At 32.2% G+C, this 20,456-nt stretch overlaps 1 protein-coding gene across 1 annotated transcript in view; it reads right to left on the bottom strand.

The window, feature by feature from the left end:
- Positions 1–20,456, bottom strand: part of LOC134702424 (acetyl-CoA carboxylase-like) — a 66,311-nt gene that overhangs the window by 962 nt on the left and 44,893 nt on the right. The window contains exons 32-54 of the mRNA XM_063563332.1: positions 17,107–17,148; positions 16,501–16,638; positions 16,006–16,083; positions 15,448–15,537; positions 15,037–15,108; positions 14,648–14,739; positions 14,179–14,290; positions 13,862–14,017; positions 10,995–11,141; positions 9,807–9,938; positions 9,216–9,353; positions 8,557–8,677; positions 7,798–7,895; positions 7,141–7,251; positions 6,161–6,304; positions 5,675–5,798; positions 5,068–5,164; positions 4,594–4,690; positions 4,213–4,348; positions 2,589–2,766; positions 1,687–1,954; positions 976–1,146; positions 126–256 (exon numbers count right to left, since the gene is read on the bottom strand). Coding sequence (XP_063419402.1) covers positions 126–256; positions 976–1,146; positions 1,687–1,954; positions 2,589–2,766; positions 4,213–4,348; positions 4,594–4,690; positions 5,068–5,164; positions 5,675–5,798; positions 6,161–6,304; positions 7,141–7,251; positions 7,798–7,895; positions 8,557–8,677; positions 9,216–9,353; positions 9,807–9,938; positions 10,995–11,141; positions 13,862–14,017; positions 14,179–14,290; positions 14,648–14,739; positions 15,037–15,108; positions 15,448–15,537; positions 16,006–16,083; positions 16,501–16,638; positions 17,107–17,148 — 2,873 coding nt within the window. The remainder of the gene's footprint in view (positions 1–125; positions 257–975; positions 1,147–1,686; positions 1,955–2,588; positions 2,767–4,212; positions 4,349–4,593; positions 4,691–5,067; positions 5,165–5,674; positions 5,799–6,160; positions 6,305–7,140; positions 7,252–7,797; positions 7,896–8,556; positions 8,678–9,215; positions 9,354–9,806; positions 9,939–10,994; positions 11,142–13,861; positions 14,018–14,178; positions 14,291–14,647; positions 14,740–15,036; positions 15,109–15,447; positions 15,538–16,005; positions 16,084–16,500; positions 16,639–17,106; positions 17,149–20,456) is intronic.

The raw sequence follows: 20,456 nt of genomic DNA, 5'->3' as shown, positions 1-20,456 counted from the left end.
TTACTTTAAAAAGATCATATTGGAACTATCATGCCCAATTGAAATTTCTGTCTGTTAAAAAGTTACCATCTAACTTCTAGTGCATAATACATATACATTTTTATGTTGTCTTTTGTCTTACTGACCTTCTAACTTTCTGTAACACATGTTCTCTATGTAAACATCTGATGTTGTCATCTATTGAATTGTCAGCTCCTTCTTTCTTTTGTTCTAGTAACCATTCTACAGCTGCTTTGTCATCCTCCCATTTATAAGCCTGTAATTCAAAATTATTTTATTCAGTAAATTTATTCCTCAAACATAAACATAACATTTGCGTATTCATACATCGTTTGAAGAAATTTTAATAGAAATATGGTTTGCTAAGACCATGAAAGTGTATCCCTTTCCTGTCTCTTGCAAAATAATAGGTTTGATGGTCTGAAAGTTTTTAAATTTATTTTCACTTCATCTTTTTTTTCTTTCTTATTGACAGTCAAAACTCAAACATAATGTCAATCAGAAGGCAAGAAATATATATATATTCATCAATCATAACGTAAGTGGAAAAAATATTTAGATATAAATTATGCACTACTTTGTTTATATTACCTTCCCTTTGTATTTATAACATTCAGTTAAATAGACCTTATTGCTATTTATTCTAATCAGGATAAGTTCTGAATTATGCAACTCTATAATGGTGTCATTAACCAGTGGAAGCTAAATTGGGTCCCTTTTTTAACTATGTAATGTGCATAAAACATTTCATAGAGGCATGCTTCAAGCGTCATAAACACTTTTAACAAGGCATATTTATGACTTTAATTTGTCTTTAAAAAACTGGTTCATCAACTTTCAAATTTTTTTAAATATTTGCTTTCTGAACATGTTTTTGTCTAAAAGTCAGCAAATGGAAACCTAAGTGTCCAATATTATATTTTCATAGCTGTTCTGTACGGAACTTTATGATGCGACAAACATTTATTAACCTACATTAATAGCTCCCTGATCCTCCACAAACCATCGGCCAATCATAGACTTCAACTGTCCTTCACTCTGACTGTCTGTGATCTGACGAATCCTGTTCTTAACTTCATTCTCTAATAATCTTCGTCTTACATGCCAGTAGAAGAACTCTCTACTTCTCGGCCATTCTAAAACATCCTACAAATACAAGGGAACATATAAAAAGCTAGTTCTTGGGTGTAATTCTGAATTCAAATAGCAAATTATATTGGGTTCATTTTACAGCAAATTGCATTGAGCATGAAGGTAAAGGTAATATGTTTGGTTAGCTTGCTTGCAAGCTTAACTGTGAAGTCATTTTTAAGTTAGGTAAACTACCCTTCTTTAAGAGTAGACTAGTTTGACATATAACTAATCTATCTGTCTGTAGGACTAGACTTCTCCAAAAGGAGGGAAGTATACCGGACCTAATAATTAGCCAGCAAGTGAACAAAAGATTTAACCTAAGGCAAAAGTCTGCAGAGCAGAACCAAACATAAATTTGATCTGTAACTCATCATAGTAGACTTGCATACTAAGAATCAGCTCAATATCTGAAAGTGTTTACATCAAAGGTCATTATAACTACTATATTCATGAAACTGCATAACTAGTTGTTGCAGAATAAGGGATAAAGGAAAACATATGGCCCCAACAACTTCCTTGCAGAGCCATATCAATAAAAATCATTTAACGTACACTAATAACTCCCTTCTCATCCATACGACCAGGTGTATCATGGAGGTCAGCAAACAATACTGCCACCTGGTGGTACATAGGTAGTAATAAATCCTTTCTCTTTTTCATCTGATCTTCCAAAGTTTTTATTTCTTCCTCTGATAATTCAGGACTGTTTAAGTTCTCTACAATTTTCCTTGTTACAGAATCTATACGTTTCATTGTTGTCAGTAAATCTTTCTCTCGGTATTTAATTTCAACAGTGCCTTCTGGTTCAAGGACACCACCCCTACAAATATATAATCAAACAATAAAATTGAGAATGGAAATGGGCAATGTGTCAAAGAGACAAGAACACCACAAAAAAGCAGATAACAATTATGGAATTTCACAAATTCTTCAAACAGAAATTTTTACATTTTATCTTACTGCCTTATATTTTTAAGATGATGGATAGAACCTAGTACTTGAAAATATTTTTCATTACAAAGGAATATCCTGTTGTGTAAAGTTTAAATTTATTATTTTCATGATGGACAATGTTTCCATTTAATTCTATTTTATATTACATTGTACCTGTAATATATTTTCTGCAAATATGACATTCATGTGCCATTCTCATTATGTCAACCCAGATGTTTTGAGTAGAAATTCATTTGACAGCTGATTATCAAGCGTTATAATATGTTTAAGATGCAATTATTTACCTTTTCAGATATTTATTATATATGCTTTTTGTACAGAGCTGTTGATTTGTCCAGATCAACTACAACCCAAGCTCCACCTCTTTATTTGATATTGACAAACAGAAACATACCTTGACAACTGATTAGCAAACATTTCCATGTGGGTAGGCATGATTGATTGATCTACTTCAACCCAAGCTCCTCCCCTTTATTTGCTATTGACAATCAGATACATACCTTGACAACTGATCAGCAAACATTTCCATGTGGGTAGGATTGATTGATGGATCTACTACAACCCAAGCTCCGCCCCTCAACTCTCCATTTGGTGGAATATAAATCATGATTGGCTGTTTGTATTCTACTAAAGCATCAACAATATAGGATCCAAACTTTAACACTTGGTCATACATGTCTGAAAACAAAAATTGTTAAATAATCAATAAAATAGACATTCTATTTGTTGTTATCATACTTCTTCACGAAATTATTTGTCTGCTGATCTACTGTTTTTAACATCATTTAATTTGGAAAACTCGCTCACTCAGCAATGGGTCTCTCTCACAACTACTGACATTTAATCTTTCATCTGGCATACATCAAAATATAATTTCAACGAGTTCAATCAAAATCAATTTGAAATAAATGATACTGATGTTCAAACCTTCCAGTTTTCCGGCTTTATGGGGGTATCCCTAATGAGAGGTGTTGACTTGACCCTTGAATAACTCAATAATCTTGACCCTTGAATAACTCAATAATCTTGACTAAATATATTTTAATAAAAATCATTGAAAGGAGTAAAAAATACAGTTGAATATAGGGTCTTTGCATCTGAACTAAACACATTTATTCAAAAACCAGTTGTTGGCATCACACAGGTTATGTTCTTCTCATATATGTTATGATGGTATGATACTAAACCCCTAACGGGAAGGATTGTGCCTGATATTCATATGATGAAATCATAATCTTTCAATCAGTTTAATTGAAGTCTGGAGCTGGCATGTCAGTTAACTGCTAGTAGTCTGTTGTCATTTATGTATAATTGTCATTTTGTTTATTTTCTTTGGTTTCATCTTCTGACATCAGACTCAGACTTCTCTTGAATTGAATTTTAAATGTACGTATTGTTATGCTTTTACTTTTCTACATTGGCTAGAGGTATAGGGGGGGTTGAGATCTCATAAACATGTTTAACCCAGCCACATTTTTGCGCCTGTCCCAAGTCAGGAGCCTCTGGTCTTTGTTAGTCTTGTAGCATTTTAATTTTAGTTTCTTGTGTACAATTTGGAAATTAGTATGGCGTTCATTATCACTGAACTAGTATATATTTGTTTAGGGGCCAGCTGAAGGACGCCTCCGGGTGCGGGAATTTCTCGTTACATTGAAGACCTGTTGGTGACATTCTGCTGTTGTTTTTTCTATGGTCGGGTTGTTGTCTCTTTGATACATTCCCCATTTCCATTTTCAATTTTATGTAAACTCATACAAAACCATAGGCCAAGTTCGGATGGATATCTAGAGTAGATGGGATTGACATGGTCATATATAACACCTGTTATGATTGGATATAGATTACTGCCATTAGAACTCAGGGAGCCCTGGGTTGTGGCAGGGTTCCTTGAGGTTATGACATTAATCCAATCAATTTGGTCTCTTGTAGAGTTGTCTCATTGTTACATCATCTTTTTTATATCTCCATCCAAGTCACAATTTATAAAAGCAAACTGTTATAGGTCAAAGTACAGTCTTCAACAGGGAGCCTTGGCTCACATCAAACAGCAAGCTATAAAGGGACCCAAAAATGTGCTTGAATTTCCCATGGTATTTTAGAAAAGTTTGTAAGTATGTTTGTTACCTTTCATTCCCCCAGAAAATCCTCTCCAGTTAGCAAAGATCATTATTGGTAATTCCTCTCTGTTAAAATCTTTAAGTGCCTGAGCTGTTTTATAGGCTGAGTCTGGGAACCATACCTGACCAGCTTGCTGTAAAATCTACAATGACAAAAACAGGATTGAATAATTCAGTTACAGTATGTTACACAATGTAATATGGATGAGAAATCTTTAGTCAGAAAATTAAAAAAAAGATATATTCTGCCTTGAAACAGCAAAGCAAGCAATGAACATGATGAAGAAAACTCATTATTCATATCCAATATATGAAACTAAATGATTTGGCTATCATAAACTGAATATCTGTCATAGAAGGGCATTATTTCAAAAGTTGAATGAGTTACCTTGAGTTCTGAATCTAAATTGGCAGGATCTGCTGGTGTAGAAGTTTCCACAGTTCTTGTTTCTACGGCAACAACTCCCATAGGTATACCTCCTAGCCTGCAAACAAAAATATTTTAATCAATGTATAATGAGTGGATTTTTTTCTTGTACTGATTAACTTTCCCTCATTTTTTTGGTTTTGGGGAATAAGCCTGATGCAAGATTGCATTTATTTAGCTGAGCCCAGTTTGTCTATTATTAAAGAAAAATAGACATAAATACAATATGAAGATGACTAAATATTCTGTTGTATGTGATGAATTTGGTTCCCTGACAGTAAATCCACAGTAAACATGCTATTTCAAATTGATCACAATTTATCATAAATGTTAAATTAGTGGTTGCTAAATTATATCTACAGCAAATGTATCCTATGATGGTTGTTCCTGTCTACATTGATTCATATTATTTATGTACTGTCATATGGATCATACCTTGCCCTGCCGACAACCACTGTTTGTGCCCATCCAGCCATGATCTCACTGAATGATCCTTGGTCAAAGAAACCAGACTGCCAAACTGTCTTTCTATCTATAATGCATAATAAATTAAAACATTAACTCATAATTCATCAACATAAACAGTCATATAAACAGAATACAAACTAAATTGACATCTCTACTTTATCATCCATCTGAAAGCATAAACCACATTACTTGACAGTCTGTGAGCTTTTAGAAATAACAGAAACACACAGGGAAACAAGAATGAAAATGAGCATGTGTACTAAGTTTCAATATGGTGTGACTACAACTTCATGGTAAACTTTCTTGACCACTTAAACCTGATACAGAAAAGATGAACAGAGTTTTGAACAGATCTACAGACAAGGAAAAACATTGCTCGACAGATTTAGTCCATACTTATATCATCTTAGGGTTACACAATGGTATGGTTCTATCTATATAAACATACCAGGATGAGGCCTTCCAGCTAACATCCACCTAGGATCATAGGGTGCCTTTGTAGGTACAAACTCTATATTCCTATCTACAGGGTCGTGTAATAAACTCATTAATGGTACAATCTAATAATACATACCTGGATGAGGCCTTCCAGCTAACATCCACCTAGGATCATAGGGTGCCTTTGTAGGTACAAACTCTATATTCCTATCTACAGGGTCATGTAATAAACTCATTAATGGTAAAGGACTGCCATGTTTCTGTAAACAGAACAATGTATTAGCATATGATATCAGGATTACTGCTAGAAAATAGTTACTCACATTTTTTCTTGTGATTTCTGTATAAAGCATATCTATAAATCTATCATTTTCTCTATTCATTATTTTTAGAGAAAAAACATTGATACAAGTAATGTAAACTTTTTATAGCTTATAAACACGCCTACACTTACAAGTACTTATCAGTTTCAAGAGCTTTGGGGAGCAAAACAATGAAAATTAAACAACAATTACTAAATTCTATATTATCAGGTGGAAAGACTCATTGGCAATCATACCACATCTTCTTATCTTATAATAATAAATTTAATGGGGATACAATTTGCTATTTGTTATATTACCTCTGGCATGTAAGATAAGTACTGTAATATTTGGACAACTCCATCAAAGTCATTAGCTACCACGTCATGTGACACTCCATTATTATACATGATCTGTACTCCACCTAGTTGGTTATTACTAGTGTATACCTCTTTCCCAAGAACCTGTAAAGCACATCAAAGTAAAAAATGCTACTGTTTCAAGTGACATTCTTAAAAAAGTGAAATTTGATTAGAATTTTTTAAATTTTTGAACAAATTCTGTACAAGTGAACAGCTATGCTGATGCGAAATTTTGTAATTGAAAACTAATTCTTATTTAAATGTTGTTTTAACTGATGGCAAAGTTGTTATTATACAAATCCATAGTAAATCTATGCTTTATTATACTTGTTCTGTCTGATATGTAAAAACTGGTATGTCTATATAGAAAAAATCATAAACAGCTGTGCCATGAGCGCATGATACACCTGTTGTCTTGTGTGCAATAATCATAAATAGTTTCTGAGATACAGCTTGACATTGTGAAAACCTACATTTTTTAACAAAAACCTCAATACCTCTAAAATAAATTTTTGAATCATCACCAAAAAGTAAACAAATCTTTAGCATGTTTAGATAAATAAAACTAAAAAGTGTGTAAAGTTTATAGCCATTATCATAACTGTTTACACTTAACAGACATTTGTATATCATAATACATCCCGTCAAAATTTTTACTAGCGTATAAATGTTTTATTTCCTATAGATCAGAGCTGAAGATTTATTCAGATCACAATTACCATCACTGTTTCCACTTTAATCAATACTTTATGTTGAAGGGGCATATGTGTAACACTTCCCATGTTTAAATCTAACAATATTTATATAATGCATTGTTAAAATAAGCCCAAGAACTCTAGACAACTAAAGTTAATGTCAACTATTTTATTGTGTTGTTAAGTTGCTGTCTCATTGATGTTAATTCACCAACTAATTTTATTGATGTCTAAATATCTTACCTTATTGAGGGCACTAGCACCAGTCAGTATAATGTTAGAATTTTCTACTTGGATTGTTCTCTGCCCTAGCCTCACTAAATATGCACCGATACCAATAGCTCTACAAGTCACCTATAAAACATACACATATATATAATTTAAGAATAGTGTAAAGTAGTCAGAATATATAAATATTATAAGGCGTATAACTACAGATTATAGTCACTTTTAAAATATTTCATTTTCCATCATGAGGAATCAATATATATTCTTTCAAATTACATGAAAACAATAATTCCATACATGTCTATCCTCTAAAAAATAAATGTTAAAGATTTATACATCATATAATTGAATAATACATATAAAATACAAAAATTTTAAAACTACATAAATGTAACCAAAACCCATAAAACTTTATTTTTAACAAACCTGAAGTGACGTAAGAATTGTTAATGCAAGGTAAGAGTACTATGCTCTTAGAACCAGACACATGGAACCAAATTGGTGACTTAAAATCTGAAAAATTGTTGTTTTTATTCCATATTAAAAATAAGATATCATACAGGAAAAAGAGATCTCAAAACATTCAGATTAGCCTATAAAAGGGACATTTCAGACTCTAATATAAGATACACTAAAATAAGGATATGCCTTTCTGTTTATAGATAATCTTACCAGATTAATGGTAACAATTTCATCATAAGCTTTAGACGTCTCTCCAGCTATCATACCAGAACCTTTTAAATTCTCTACACCAAGTCCATCATCTCTTCCTGTTAAACATCAATAATATACTTATTACATCTATGTTATATATATTAGAAATGCTATCATGTTAACAGTAATGTAATACATTAGAGAATTGTTTAACAAATGACAAACTAGTCAAACCAATAAAACAAAACAAAACTAGTGGGATTGTAATAATAATTTAAGAATTCCAGACAAAGATATCTCCCTTTTACATCATAAGTGCCTACTAAGACTATTTATGTAGTCTAAGGTATAACCACAACAACAGTGTCAAAAAAATTGTAACTAAAAAACATTGTATCCTTCAATGTACCATGTATATAAATTACAAACAAGAATGTGTCCATATTACACAGATGCCCCACTCGCACTTTCATTTTCTATGTTTAGTGAAATTGGGGTCAAAACTCTAATTTGGAAGATCATATCATAGGACACATGTGTACTAAGTTTTAAGTTGATTGGACTTCTATTTCATCAAAAACTACATTGACCAAAAACTTTAACCTGAAACGTGACAGACGGACGAGCGTGCGGTACGACAAACAAACAGAAGGACAAACGAACAGACAGACGAATGGACACACAGACCAGAAAACATAATGCCTCTCTACTATCATAGGTGAGGCATAATAAAAAGCAGTATCAGGTTCAAGCCAATATTTATGTGTACTAACTGACCTATAATATCTGTTATTTTGTATCTAGATTCTCCTCCATCTTGTATTAATTCAGCCCTGACAGAGTTCATAGCACTCACTTTCTTAAAATCTTCTGGACTTAAGTACAAATATTTAAAACCCTGCAAAAAATAATGTTCTACTTTATAATGAGTAAGAGGTCAAAATTAGACAGAACGCACATAAAATTGTAAATAAGTGTTCCAGTTGATTGTTACTACCAGTTGAATGTGTTTGTATTAGACTAGTTTTGACTTTCGGAAATAGTATCAGTTATTTCCATGCACATATTTCTATGCAAGGTTAAAGAGATTTCTTATATTGACAGTCTTAAGATCTATATGAAAAAATTGATACAGAATATTTCAATACCTTCTGTGATGGATATTTTTTTTCAAAATATTTTTATAGATTAATGGTTTATGAAACATGATCGATAGCAACAAGTTTAAATTAATTTATCTTTTATGTTAGTATTAAATCGAAAAAGATAAATGTTCAAATAGTTATTTGCCTTTCCTTATGAATGTGTGTATAACTCATGCAGACTTTCCCTCAAACAGAAGTTTAACCTACTCTCCCACAATCCTGACCTATCAGGATAAATATTAAGTGCAAAGGTCATTTTAAAGATGTGTAACCTTACTATGACCAATGTACCTTATCTGGGTCAGAGTTATCCTCCCACGCTACTTTAAACAGATGTTTGACTTCTTCAGCCAGGCCTATTCTGGCTCCACTGTTAGCTGATATATAAATCCTGGGATATCCATGTCTTCTTGAATGCTCAGATGCTCTCTGTCCAACAAAAGAACAATTTATAGATAACTTTAAGATCCATTAGTTGAAAAATGGTAATTTTTTTCTGCAATAAGTACCTATCTTGAAGCACATTTGTTTTAAATGTGTCTAGTTTCTGATTCATTTTAATCATTTCATGCATACAATAAAAATGGTATAATATTGAGTTGAATGGAATTACCACAAAGACAAGCCTCATTCAGAAATAAGGTTTGTTTTTTTTGTCTAATACTACTATCCAGTAAAACAAGACTGATTCAAAGAGTGAATTTGTAACAAATGAAAAGTACTTTTAAAATAATCATACTATTTACCACAAAAATTTGTTTAAGAATAGTTTGAATAAAAAATGAATCCAACGCACGTCTGGCGTACTAAATTATAATCCTGGTACCTTTGATAACTACTATCATTTGTTGAATCAAGATAAGAAAAGATAAGTTAATTTACCTTAAACAATACATCTTCTTGTGGTCCAAAAGATCCAATCTTATATGTGATATCATTACAAATAACAATAATGGTTCTACCATTGGGGTATAATGGGGTCTTCAAGGTCAACTGCCAGGCTACCATACCAACCTGAAACAAATAAAATATCAATGTTTACTGTGAACCACAGTAATTTGATTTCATTTTTTATGTTTAAATGCCACTTTATAAAAACGCTTTTTGGCTATTAAGTGGCAGTCAGTTTTATTAGTTGCAGAAGCTGGAGAGCCAAGAGAATACCACTGACCTTAGACAGAAAAAACTGACAATCCAAGTCAATTAAGATTGGAGTCAAGTGCACCTGTTCGAGCCTGGTTCAAACTCAACCGCACCATTGACTGGCTAGTGATTACAGTAGTAACTGCTTTGACCACTCGGCTAGTGAGGCCACGTGAACCACAATAGGAAATGACATCTGTAGATTTCATCACCACACAATTTCTACTTGCTACTTAAACTTTATTGAACATATTTCACATTCAATTTTGTTTTCTTTTCATCAACCCCAGGATTTAATAAAAGTGGGACAAATATTGACTTTTGTGGTTTGCGGATACATATTTGGTCCTTGTTGAAGGCCTTACAGTAAAAAATTGAAAACAACACATTTAATAATTTCATGTGTCTGAAGCGCTTTTCTGGATTCACCTTCATCAGGAACGCTCAAAGTTAAATGGCCGACCCGTGTTAAGAGAAAGCCATATCTCTTGCATGTTAAAGACACTCTTGTAGATTTCGAAAAAGAGTAGGCTAATGCCGCTACAAGGCAGCACTCGCACCCGCAAAGTGGAGAGGGATTAATATAAGTTGCAAAACTTGTTTCCCAATCCACTCTAAATAAATATTTTTAAACTAAACTAAGCTCAAAGTTTAACATTTGAAATCCAAGGATGTATAAGTACTGAAACCGTTGAAGAGCTCTATGACAAAAATACCTAAAGTTAATAGCCAAATTCATCTTAAGTCAACTTATAGTTGTTAGCCTCTTTCTCATTGATCTCTTGTGGAGAGTTATCGCATTTACATGCATAGCACATCTCTTATTTTTATATATGAGTATTCTACTAATATGAACTTATATGACTGCGATCACATTCTTTTTTTATCCATGTGGACTGTTAAAATATCTACTGGTATCTCACTTACCTCATTTTGACCTGGTAGCCTGTTTTGCATCAGTAGGTTGCCTCTGTTATCTAGTACCAGTTCTGTACAGGAGTAAGGATCTTCTGGTATATCACTCTCCTTTAACTTATGTAGAACAATATACTCTTTCCACTGCTTCAGTAATGCCTGTTAAGAGAAAATATTGATTTAAATAGTAGTACTTTTTAATTGGTTTAGTACTGTTGAGTACATTTCTTACGGTAGACCAGGAATACTGACTATGAACTTAATGAAATTCATCTGTTTGATATTTTTTATCCTACAAAATTCAGTGGAATATTTATTGTTAATACACCATTTTTCTAAATTTGTACACAGAAAAATTAATCACCACGAAACCATTTTAAAAGCAAACCATAAAATTTCAACCTATCAAATACTTCTGCAAATACATAGAAATATTAAGTTTAAATATGCAGTCAAATTTTTGTTCAAGCTTTATTGTATTACAGCAACTGAATATTAGGAAAATCAAAGAGCTGAAAGCTCTGAAGAAAAATGATGCCACTGTCTCTAATATTGGGATAGTTTTTATGCAAGTCTTGATTTTCACATACCGTAATTAGTTTAACAATGCAACATGTATCGTAAGCATATAATTGATATTCGTATATGTGTGTGTGTGTGAAGTGAAGGTGACAACTGGCTGGTTTTTTAAGACAAATGAATAGGTCAAGACTAGCTGAATTGTACAAATAAATACCGTAGAAAGGCTTGTATATTTCTCACTGGTACATAGTCTGAATCTGAGTCCGTTCGCTTCCATTCACGTTTGCGCCCACTCATTTTCACCCCTTTCACTTTCACACCCTACATGTTCGCACCCAATCTTAATTGGTTTTGTGTTTAATAACTATGTAAGCAAGTGTTTTCTTATAAGTATAATTGTTGTCATTGTCTCAAAATAAAGTGAGACAGCAATTTTTTTTTTGTGTTGAATAAATCTTAATTATGTTTTGGATAAGGTATTGCTAAAAATAATAATAATCCTTTCTAAATAAAGTGGTATTTTGTCAACGTTTTATTTTGTGTTGAATAACTCTTAATCATGTTTTGGTTAGTGTATTGCTATAACTTGTTTCATTGACTTGTTTCAAAATGAAGTGAGATTCTGACTATGTTTGTTTCTGCGTGTTGAATAAATTTTATCATGTTTTGGTTATATTAGTGGATTGCTATATTTTGGTTTCTATGTTTTATTGTTTCGTTGTTTCAGATCAATGGGACCAAGCTGTTAAAAACAATTATCTTTTGTGTTTTTTCCTTTAAAATCTTCAATGTTTTACTCATACCAAGCTATAAATACATTCAGTATTTACACCAAAGCAATTTAAAACAACAACCATAATTTTCCAATTATTCAACTTGAATTTGAATTAAAATTGGGCGTGAATGAGTAGAGTGTGAATGTGCGAACGTGTAGGGTGCGAAAATGTATTGGGCACAAACAGACCTGATGCCACACAGTCTAAACCCCCTTCTCCCACAAAATATTAAGTAAATAATCTTTTTGTTACTGCTATCAAAGGTCTAATGAAACTCAGATAGTTTCAAACATTTGTCAAAGAATTCTAGTCAAACTGGCACCTAGTTAAATTGGCACCTGAACATTGTAGGAAGGCGTCCCAGAAAAATAATAAAATAGCCTTGCCAGACGTCATAATTATTTGGACTAATACATGAGATATTGTGTATTTTTCTGCATTATTTTAACCAGTTGAGCATTTTACAGGATTGTTGGTTTAATGCTGTTTAAACTTTACTGAAAAACAAACACCTTAAATTTGCTAATTATTTGGCATGAAAGTTTGATTTATTGAAAGGGACTCATAGTTTTCCATTTTATTTTAATAATTGACTTTTTTTTTACAATTACACAAATTGTCTAATTGTTAAAACAACAGCTTTGGTAAGGGCTTCGTTGTTTACCTTTATACACTACATATTCACTTTCGTTTCGTGGTTTACCAAAATACACAACAACATATTCACTATGTACTTGGTAACAGTAATTAATTAATTGAATAGAAAATATTATATCAAATATTATTGGATGCCGAATTGACGTCGAATAGGTGCCGATTTGACTAGATGCCAATTTAACCAGGTGCCGACTTGACTTGTACGTTTCAATTCCTCTGCGATCGTTTGCGGTATTTTCCTGAGAAAACCTATTTTCCATCATCAAAGAGAAGAAGAAACTGCTTTAAAATGATTCTGGAACGCTTCATGATTGTTAAAATAAGTTTAATTCACTCAAAAACAATTTTAAAACTTGCGATTAAACAGGAAGTTTCCAAAGCACGTGTCAAAGAAGAAATTAACCGGTGAGAGTGGAAATCCGTATATGACAGATATCCCTATAGTACGACTTTGAAAGTAAAACAGTTCAATCCTTTTGTAAAACAATCTTTAATATACCTATCACATTAATGTTTGAATGGTCTTAAGCTTATTCAAACCATATAAGTCGGTATGAAACACCAAAACGGAATGAACAATAACCGATTACGTTTTGTAGTTTACAAATTCTAAAACTGGTTCCCGTCAAACTACAACACTTTGTTCGAGTGTAGTGGAATACAAGCAAAAACCAGTGTAAACTGGGTCCTGGCTGGTTTAATACTACACAATGATGCATAATGATAACACAAGCAGATTCCAGTTTGTTTGGAAAATAGGAAATACGAAACCAAGCGCGGTAGGCAGAGCAATGTAATGAAGTTCAGGTCGGCAGTTATGGAACAATGACTGCGTCATTTTCCAAAAATTATGAGCATTATATATCTGTTTTATCTTAATAGTTATTTTAAATAAATCGTAGAAAGTTAATGACTGATCCTTGCCTGTTTGAACATTTCTGGGAAATCATATACATATGTAGTCCCTGACTGCTGGGCCTGAAATCTCTTTAGTTGTAAATGGTCCTTTGTAACATATGGTGCACTGACTAACAGTCCATGTAGTGGGCCCTGCTTGGTCCCGTAGGCCTTAAACATAATCTGTAAACATAAATAAATTTAAATAATATATACTTTATTTAACTGTTTTAACTTTTCAACAGAAACCATTACTGTGTAAACTCATTTTGTCCAATTAAAAGGTAAAGTTGTAACAAAATAAACTGATAGCTATGACTAGACTGATTTTAACTGGTACCTACCTGTCCTGTCCTAGAATCTGTTTCCTCTCTGTATAGACTGATGTCTAAGTAGTATCCACTTTCATTTGTAAGGAACAATCTGATTGGTAGTCTAGGTGCTCCAGGTGAAAGTCTACAAAGGATGTAACAGTACTGTATGTTCTCTTGAAAGTCACTTCCTCAAAATGTTCAGTATACTCTTACTATGAAAGCTTCAAACACTAAGTTGTAAATAATGTGAAAACAGAATGGTTTAAAATAGGGTTAAAGTTAGCGGTCAAATAATATTCAATGGACTGTTAGAATATCTGTCTAAATAACTCCCTTAGCCAATACTTTATTTCATAAGTTACCTAATTACAAATTTAAGTTTAGTGTGATACAATACCGGATGTTAAATTTATATTTAGTATAATATTAAAAGATACCACTTTAACTTTAGTGTGATATGATACTAGAAGGTTAATTTAACTTTAAAGTAATAGCATACCTTATGACAAATTTAAGTTCTGCATGTAAAACTCTCATCTTCCAGAGCCTGGTACCATATCTCATTACCATACTTCTTACAGTCTCCTCTAACTGTGAAGGGAAATAATTATATCTCATTTATATCTATTTTAATATGAAAACTTTTATGTATAAAAAAAATATAAGAGTAAAATAGTTCAGAACATATTCTAATAAATAAAATTAAAGTACAAAAAATTTCACAGTTGTGGAAAAATTCAAGTAAAGATTTGCCTTAATGATTTGTCTGTATTTATTATTATGATTTTTTACTCATCTATTTTTTTATACCATTTAAAACATTTTGCCATCTAAAGGATTATCTCCCCCTTTAAAGTGACATATCACATTCACTTTGAATTAAATTACCTTTCCTGGCTCTGTCAACGTCAATGTTGGAGCAAAGTTCAAAAACACATGATTACAATCCGTCTTCCTTGACTGAAATCAAAAAGAATTATTTGATGTCAACATCTTGAAAAATTAATCTTTATACGCAATCTTATGTGGAAAACTGTTGAAATTAACTACAAGATATATTACTATTACAACAGTTTTAAAAAATATGAATATTCTCATGGGTATAGATGTACCATTAATCTAATTTTCAATAAGCTTGCATCCAGCTGGCTGACACAACCTCAAAAATACAACTGCTCCCCAAACAAGGAAAAATTAGTACCCATGAAAATGAATGAATCCCAGTTATCAACCAGACAACAAATTGTGTTAATTTTACTACTTACTGTGAGAAAATCATGTAATAAGATGTATACTTACAGCAGGATGAGAGAATGCCACTTCCAGTGAATCCATGGCCTCTAACAAAGTTCTCTCTGCTTCATTCTGTAGAAACTCAAAGGAGGCTTCCTGTAATAGGTTATGTTTATCATTAGTTACATTTATCAAAAACAGGAATATGTGGACTTAGGTCACCATGTCATCCTCATGCTAGCACATTTATATAGTTGGTGAACCACAAAATCTGAGTCAAAACCCTAATTTAGCATATTTTTTTTAGAAAGTTAACATTTGCACTAAATTTCGAATTGATGTGACAAGTTAATGATAATCTTCTCTTAACCAAACTGTTTACCTAATGAACAGACACATAGGCTGGAAAATATAATAGCTCAGACTATCATATGAATGACATAAATATCTGCATTTTGATGTAAATAAAATATTAAATGATTTGTATGTATGATGTGTGCAAATAAGCAAAGTTTTATTCATATCATATGCCTCTTCTTTTAAGTCAGCTACAACCTACTCAACTAATTTTATCTATCTTTAATACTGTTTGATGCTCATAACAAATATTAAGAAGAAAATTACCTTAGTAACAAGATCAGAATGACGTATTATAGCTCTCACAAAAAATCTGTAGTCTGTGACCTCCTGACCTTTAGCAACCTTGAAAATATTGAAAAATGTTCTGTATAAGAAAACTACAATATTTCTGAAATTTAAAATGGCACACATGTTAAATGAATATTAAATATCTCTTTTCACAATGTAAACTTTTCTATCGTGTTCAATATTCTGGCAATTATCATAAGAGAAAAATTTACATTAACACAAGGATTTTTTTTGCAATTAAAAATACTTAGTTTAATGTTTGACAAGTACTGTAGTTAACAACTGAATAGTTGGCAATATATTACTTCTCTGCTCTCAATATGCAATTCCATGGCAATGATTATCTTTTTAAACAGAAAATATCAACTTTCTCTTGTATAAAAATATTGTTTCTTAAATATTTACAGACAAACAGTTCAATACCAACATTGTGCCTATAAATAAAGTAAAACTTCAAATATAATATCATACCTTAGCTTTACCAAGATATAAATGCATCTTGTGATTTGAAACAGGAATAGCCTCTAAATCAAAGTTTCTCATTCTGTTAATCTCTAACTGAAAAGCTAAAGCTGGTTCTAAGTGGCGGTAAATTGAATCTTCTGAAAACTGAAAAAATAATAGGTTAAAATTCATGTTTTGTTGTTCTTGTCAATTATATTTTCTCAACATGATATTTAATATTAGTAATAACATTTTTAAAAAAATAATTGAAATATATTATTAATTTACTTTGAAATGGTTTAAATAGTTTGTAACAAGTGAAACTGTGTGTTAATGCTGACTGATAATACCCCAACTCAAATATAAGTTGTTGTCGAGTGATGAATCCGAAAACCTAAAAACCCTGAAAACCAAATTACAGAAATCCTTATAATGTAGCTCACGAGAAAGATGTGATGAGAAATATTAATGAGACAGATGGATGGACAGACAGATAGAGGTAAAACAGTATACCCCCACTTTCTTTTTTAAAGCAGGGATATAAAATAATTTCTAAAAAATTGAAGGTAGTTAGAATATTCCACTCCATTTGATTAACCTGGTTAAAAAATATCTTAGAATTAATATACTTACGTTGAATTTGGCTCTGTAGGTGAAATATTTTGGAAATTTTTTCTGAAAGCAAAGAGAAAAAATCTTTAAATAATTATAGGTTTCATAACGAGTGAGAATTAGATATCGCTTGATATCAACTCGAGTTATTTAATTTCAATATAATAATAAACGAGCCTGTGGCGAGTTTGTTATTACTATTTAAATTAAATAAAGAGAGTTGATATCAAACGATATCTAATTCTCCCGAGTTGTGAAACCTATTTCTCTTATGGTAAACATGCTTTTTGTGCTTAATAAAAAAAATCCGCGAAACGTCGACCCAGTCGCTTGAACATAACTGCATTGTGACGTCATATGTCCTGTTCGTCGTCAATCTTCAACATAAGACTTTTTTAAACATTTTGTACGCTTCAGAATGTAATAATATTTGAATAAGAATATATAATAAGGTGAAAAGTGTGCGTATTTTCTATATTATTGAAGAAATCGCTTATCTCCGTTGCAATGGAGGAAATGTACATCATTGTGACCTTTAACTGTCAACAATGACCTAAAGAATAGCCAATGAAAATGCTGCAATATCGTTTCAGGAGGTTTCGTTGGCCAATCAAATTAACGCATTTTTCGTATCACTTTTTCGTATCACACTCCGGACAGTGTGATACGAGAATTATCTATTCATGCGAGAATAGATAACAGGCCCCAACCATAAGAGAATATATGATACAACAGAAATCTTTAAAATGAAATTGTTGATATTTTTGTTAAGTCTATTCTGTTGTTAAAATCTCTTGGATGGCTGATGACCCCCAAATTTTATTTCAATTTAAAAAAAAAGAGACATCAAGCATTACAGTATGAAATAATTATCAACTTCTGTCATTTATTTTGCTCTGAAAATTCAATCAAAAAGATTTTATGTCAGTTTTCCCTATATTTAGCCTATTTGCACTCATTTTCAAAAAATCTCTTGGATGGCTGGTGACCCCCAAATTTTATTTAAATTTTTAACAAGAGGCTGTCACAACGACAGCAAACCGGATTTATTAACATTTATTTGTGTCCTGGCAATATCACAAGAACCATTTAATACTGATGAATGGTAAAAGTGAAAATCGTCAATATCAAATTTGACCTCCATTTTATCATCAGTAACAACATCTTAAAATTTGAAAAGCTTAGATTGAATGATTCATGAGTAAATGCAACAACTTGAATGGAAACGCATTTTTACTATCTTTCAAGAACCATAACTTCTGAACGGTAAAAGTCAAAATCGTCATTATTGAACTTGACCTCTATTTTGTCATCAGTAACAACATATTAAAATTTGAAAAGCTTTGATTGAATGGTTAATGAGAAAATGCACGGACACGACTGGAAACACCATTTTTCAATCTTTCAAGAACCGTAACTCCTGAACGGTAAAAGTCAAAATCGTCATAATTAAATTTGACCTCCATTCTGTCATCAGTAACAACATCTTAAAATTTGGGAAGATTTGGTAGAACAGTTCATGCGTAAATGCACGGACACAACTGGAAACTCCATTTTTCAATCTTTCAACAACCATAACTCCTGAACAGTAAAAGTCAAAATCGCCATTATTGACCTTGACCTCTATTTTGTCATTATTAACAACATATTAAAATTTGGGAAGCTTTGGTGGAACAGTTCTGGCTTAAATGCTCGGACACGACTGGAAACTACATTTTTCAATCTTTCAAGAACCATAACTCCTGAACGGTAAAAGTCAAAATCGTCATTATTGAACTTGACCTCTATTTTGTCATCAGTAACAACATATTAAAATTTGAAAAGCTTTTGTTGAATGGTTAATGAGAAAATGCAAGGACACGACTGGAAACACCATTTTTCAATCTTTCAAGAACCATAACTCCTGAACGGTAAAAGTCAAAATCATCATAATTAAATTTGACCTCCATTCTGTCATCAGTAACAACATCTTAAAATTTGGGGAGATTTGGTAGAACAGTTCATGCGTAAATGCACGGACACAACTGGAAACTCCATTTTTCAATCTTTCAACAACCATAACTCCTGAACAGTAAAAGTCAAAATCGCTATTATTGACCTTGACCTCTATTTTGTCATTATTAACAACATATTAAAATTTGGGAAGCTTTGGTGGAACAGTTCTGGCTTAAATGCTCGGACACAACTGGAAACTACATTTTTCAATCTTTCAAGAACCATAACTCCTGAACGGTAAAAGTCAAAATCGTCATTATTGAACTTGACCTCTTTTTTGTCATCAGTAACAACATATTAAAATTTGAAAAGCTTTGGTTGAATGGTTAATGAGAAAATGCACGGACACGACTGGAAACACCATTTTTCAATCTTTCAAGAACCATAACTCCTGAACGGTAAAAGTCAAAATCGTCATAATTAAATTTGACCTCCATTCTGTCATCAGTAACAACATCTTAAAATTTGGGAAGATTTGGTAGAACAGTTCATGCGTAAATGCACGGACACAACTGGAAACTCCATTTTTCAATCTTTCAACAACCATAACTCCTGAACAGTAAAAGTCAAAATCGCCATTATTGACCTTGACCTCTATTTTGTCATTATTAACAACATATTAAAATTTGGGAAGCTTTGGTGGAACAGTTCTGGCTTAAATGCTCGGACACGACTGGAAACTACATTTTTCAATCTTTCAAGAACCATAACTCCTGAACGGTAAAAGTCAAAATCGTCATTATTAAACTTGACCTCTTTTTTGTCATCAGTAACAACATATTAAAATTTGAAAAGCTTTGGTTGAATGGTTAATGAGAAAATGCACGGACACGACTGGAAACACCATTTTTCAATCTTTCAAGAACCATAACTCCTGAACGGTAAAAGTCAAAATCGTCATAATTAAATTTGACCTCCATTCTGTCATCAGTAACAACATCTTAAAATTTGGGAAGATTTGGTAGAACAGTTCATGCGTAAATGCACGGACACAACTGGAAACTCCATTTTTCAATCTTTCAACAACCATAACTCCTGAACAGTAAAAGTCAAAATCGCCATTATTGACCTTGACCTCTATTTTGTCATTATTAACAACATATTAAAATTTGGGAAGCTTTGGTGGAACAGTTCTGGCTTAAATGCTCGGACACGACTGGAAACTACATTTTTCAATCTTTCAAGAACCATAACTCCTGAACGGTAAAAGTCAAAATCGCCATTATTGAACTTGACCTTTATTTAGTTGTCAGTAAAAACATATTAAAATTTTAAAAGCTTTGGTTGAACGGTTCATGGTTCATGAGTTAATGCAGGGACAAGATTTGATTGCCGCCCGACCGCCCGCCCGCACGCTGCACAGCCCCAAATCAATA

The sequence above is a fragment of the Mytilus trossulus genome, unplaced genomic scaffold (genome assembly GCF_036588685.1).
Source record: "Mytilus trossulus isolate FHL-02 unplaced genomic scaffold, PNRI_Mtr1.1.1.hap1 h1tg000457l__unscaffolded, whole genome shotgun sequence".
In the NCBI taxonomy this organism is placed as follows: domain Eukaryota; kingdom Metazoa; phylum Mollusca; class Bivalvia; order Mytilida; family Mytilidae; genus Mytilus; species Mytilus trossulus.
Note: the sequence above shows the minus strand (reverse complement) of the source record. Positions and strands in the feature narration are given on the sequence as shown.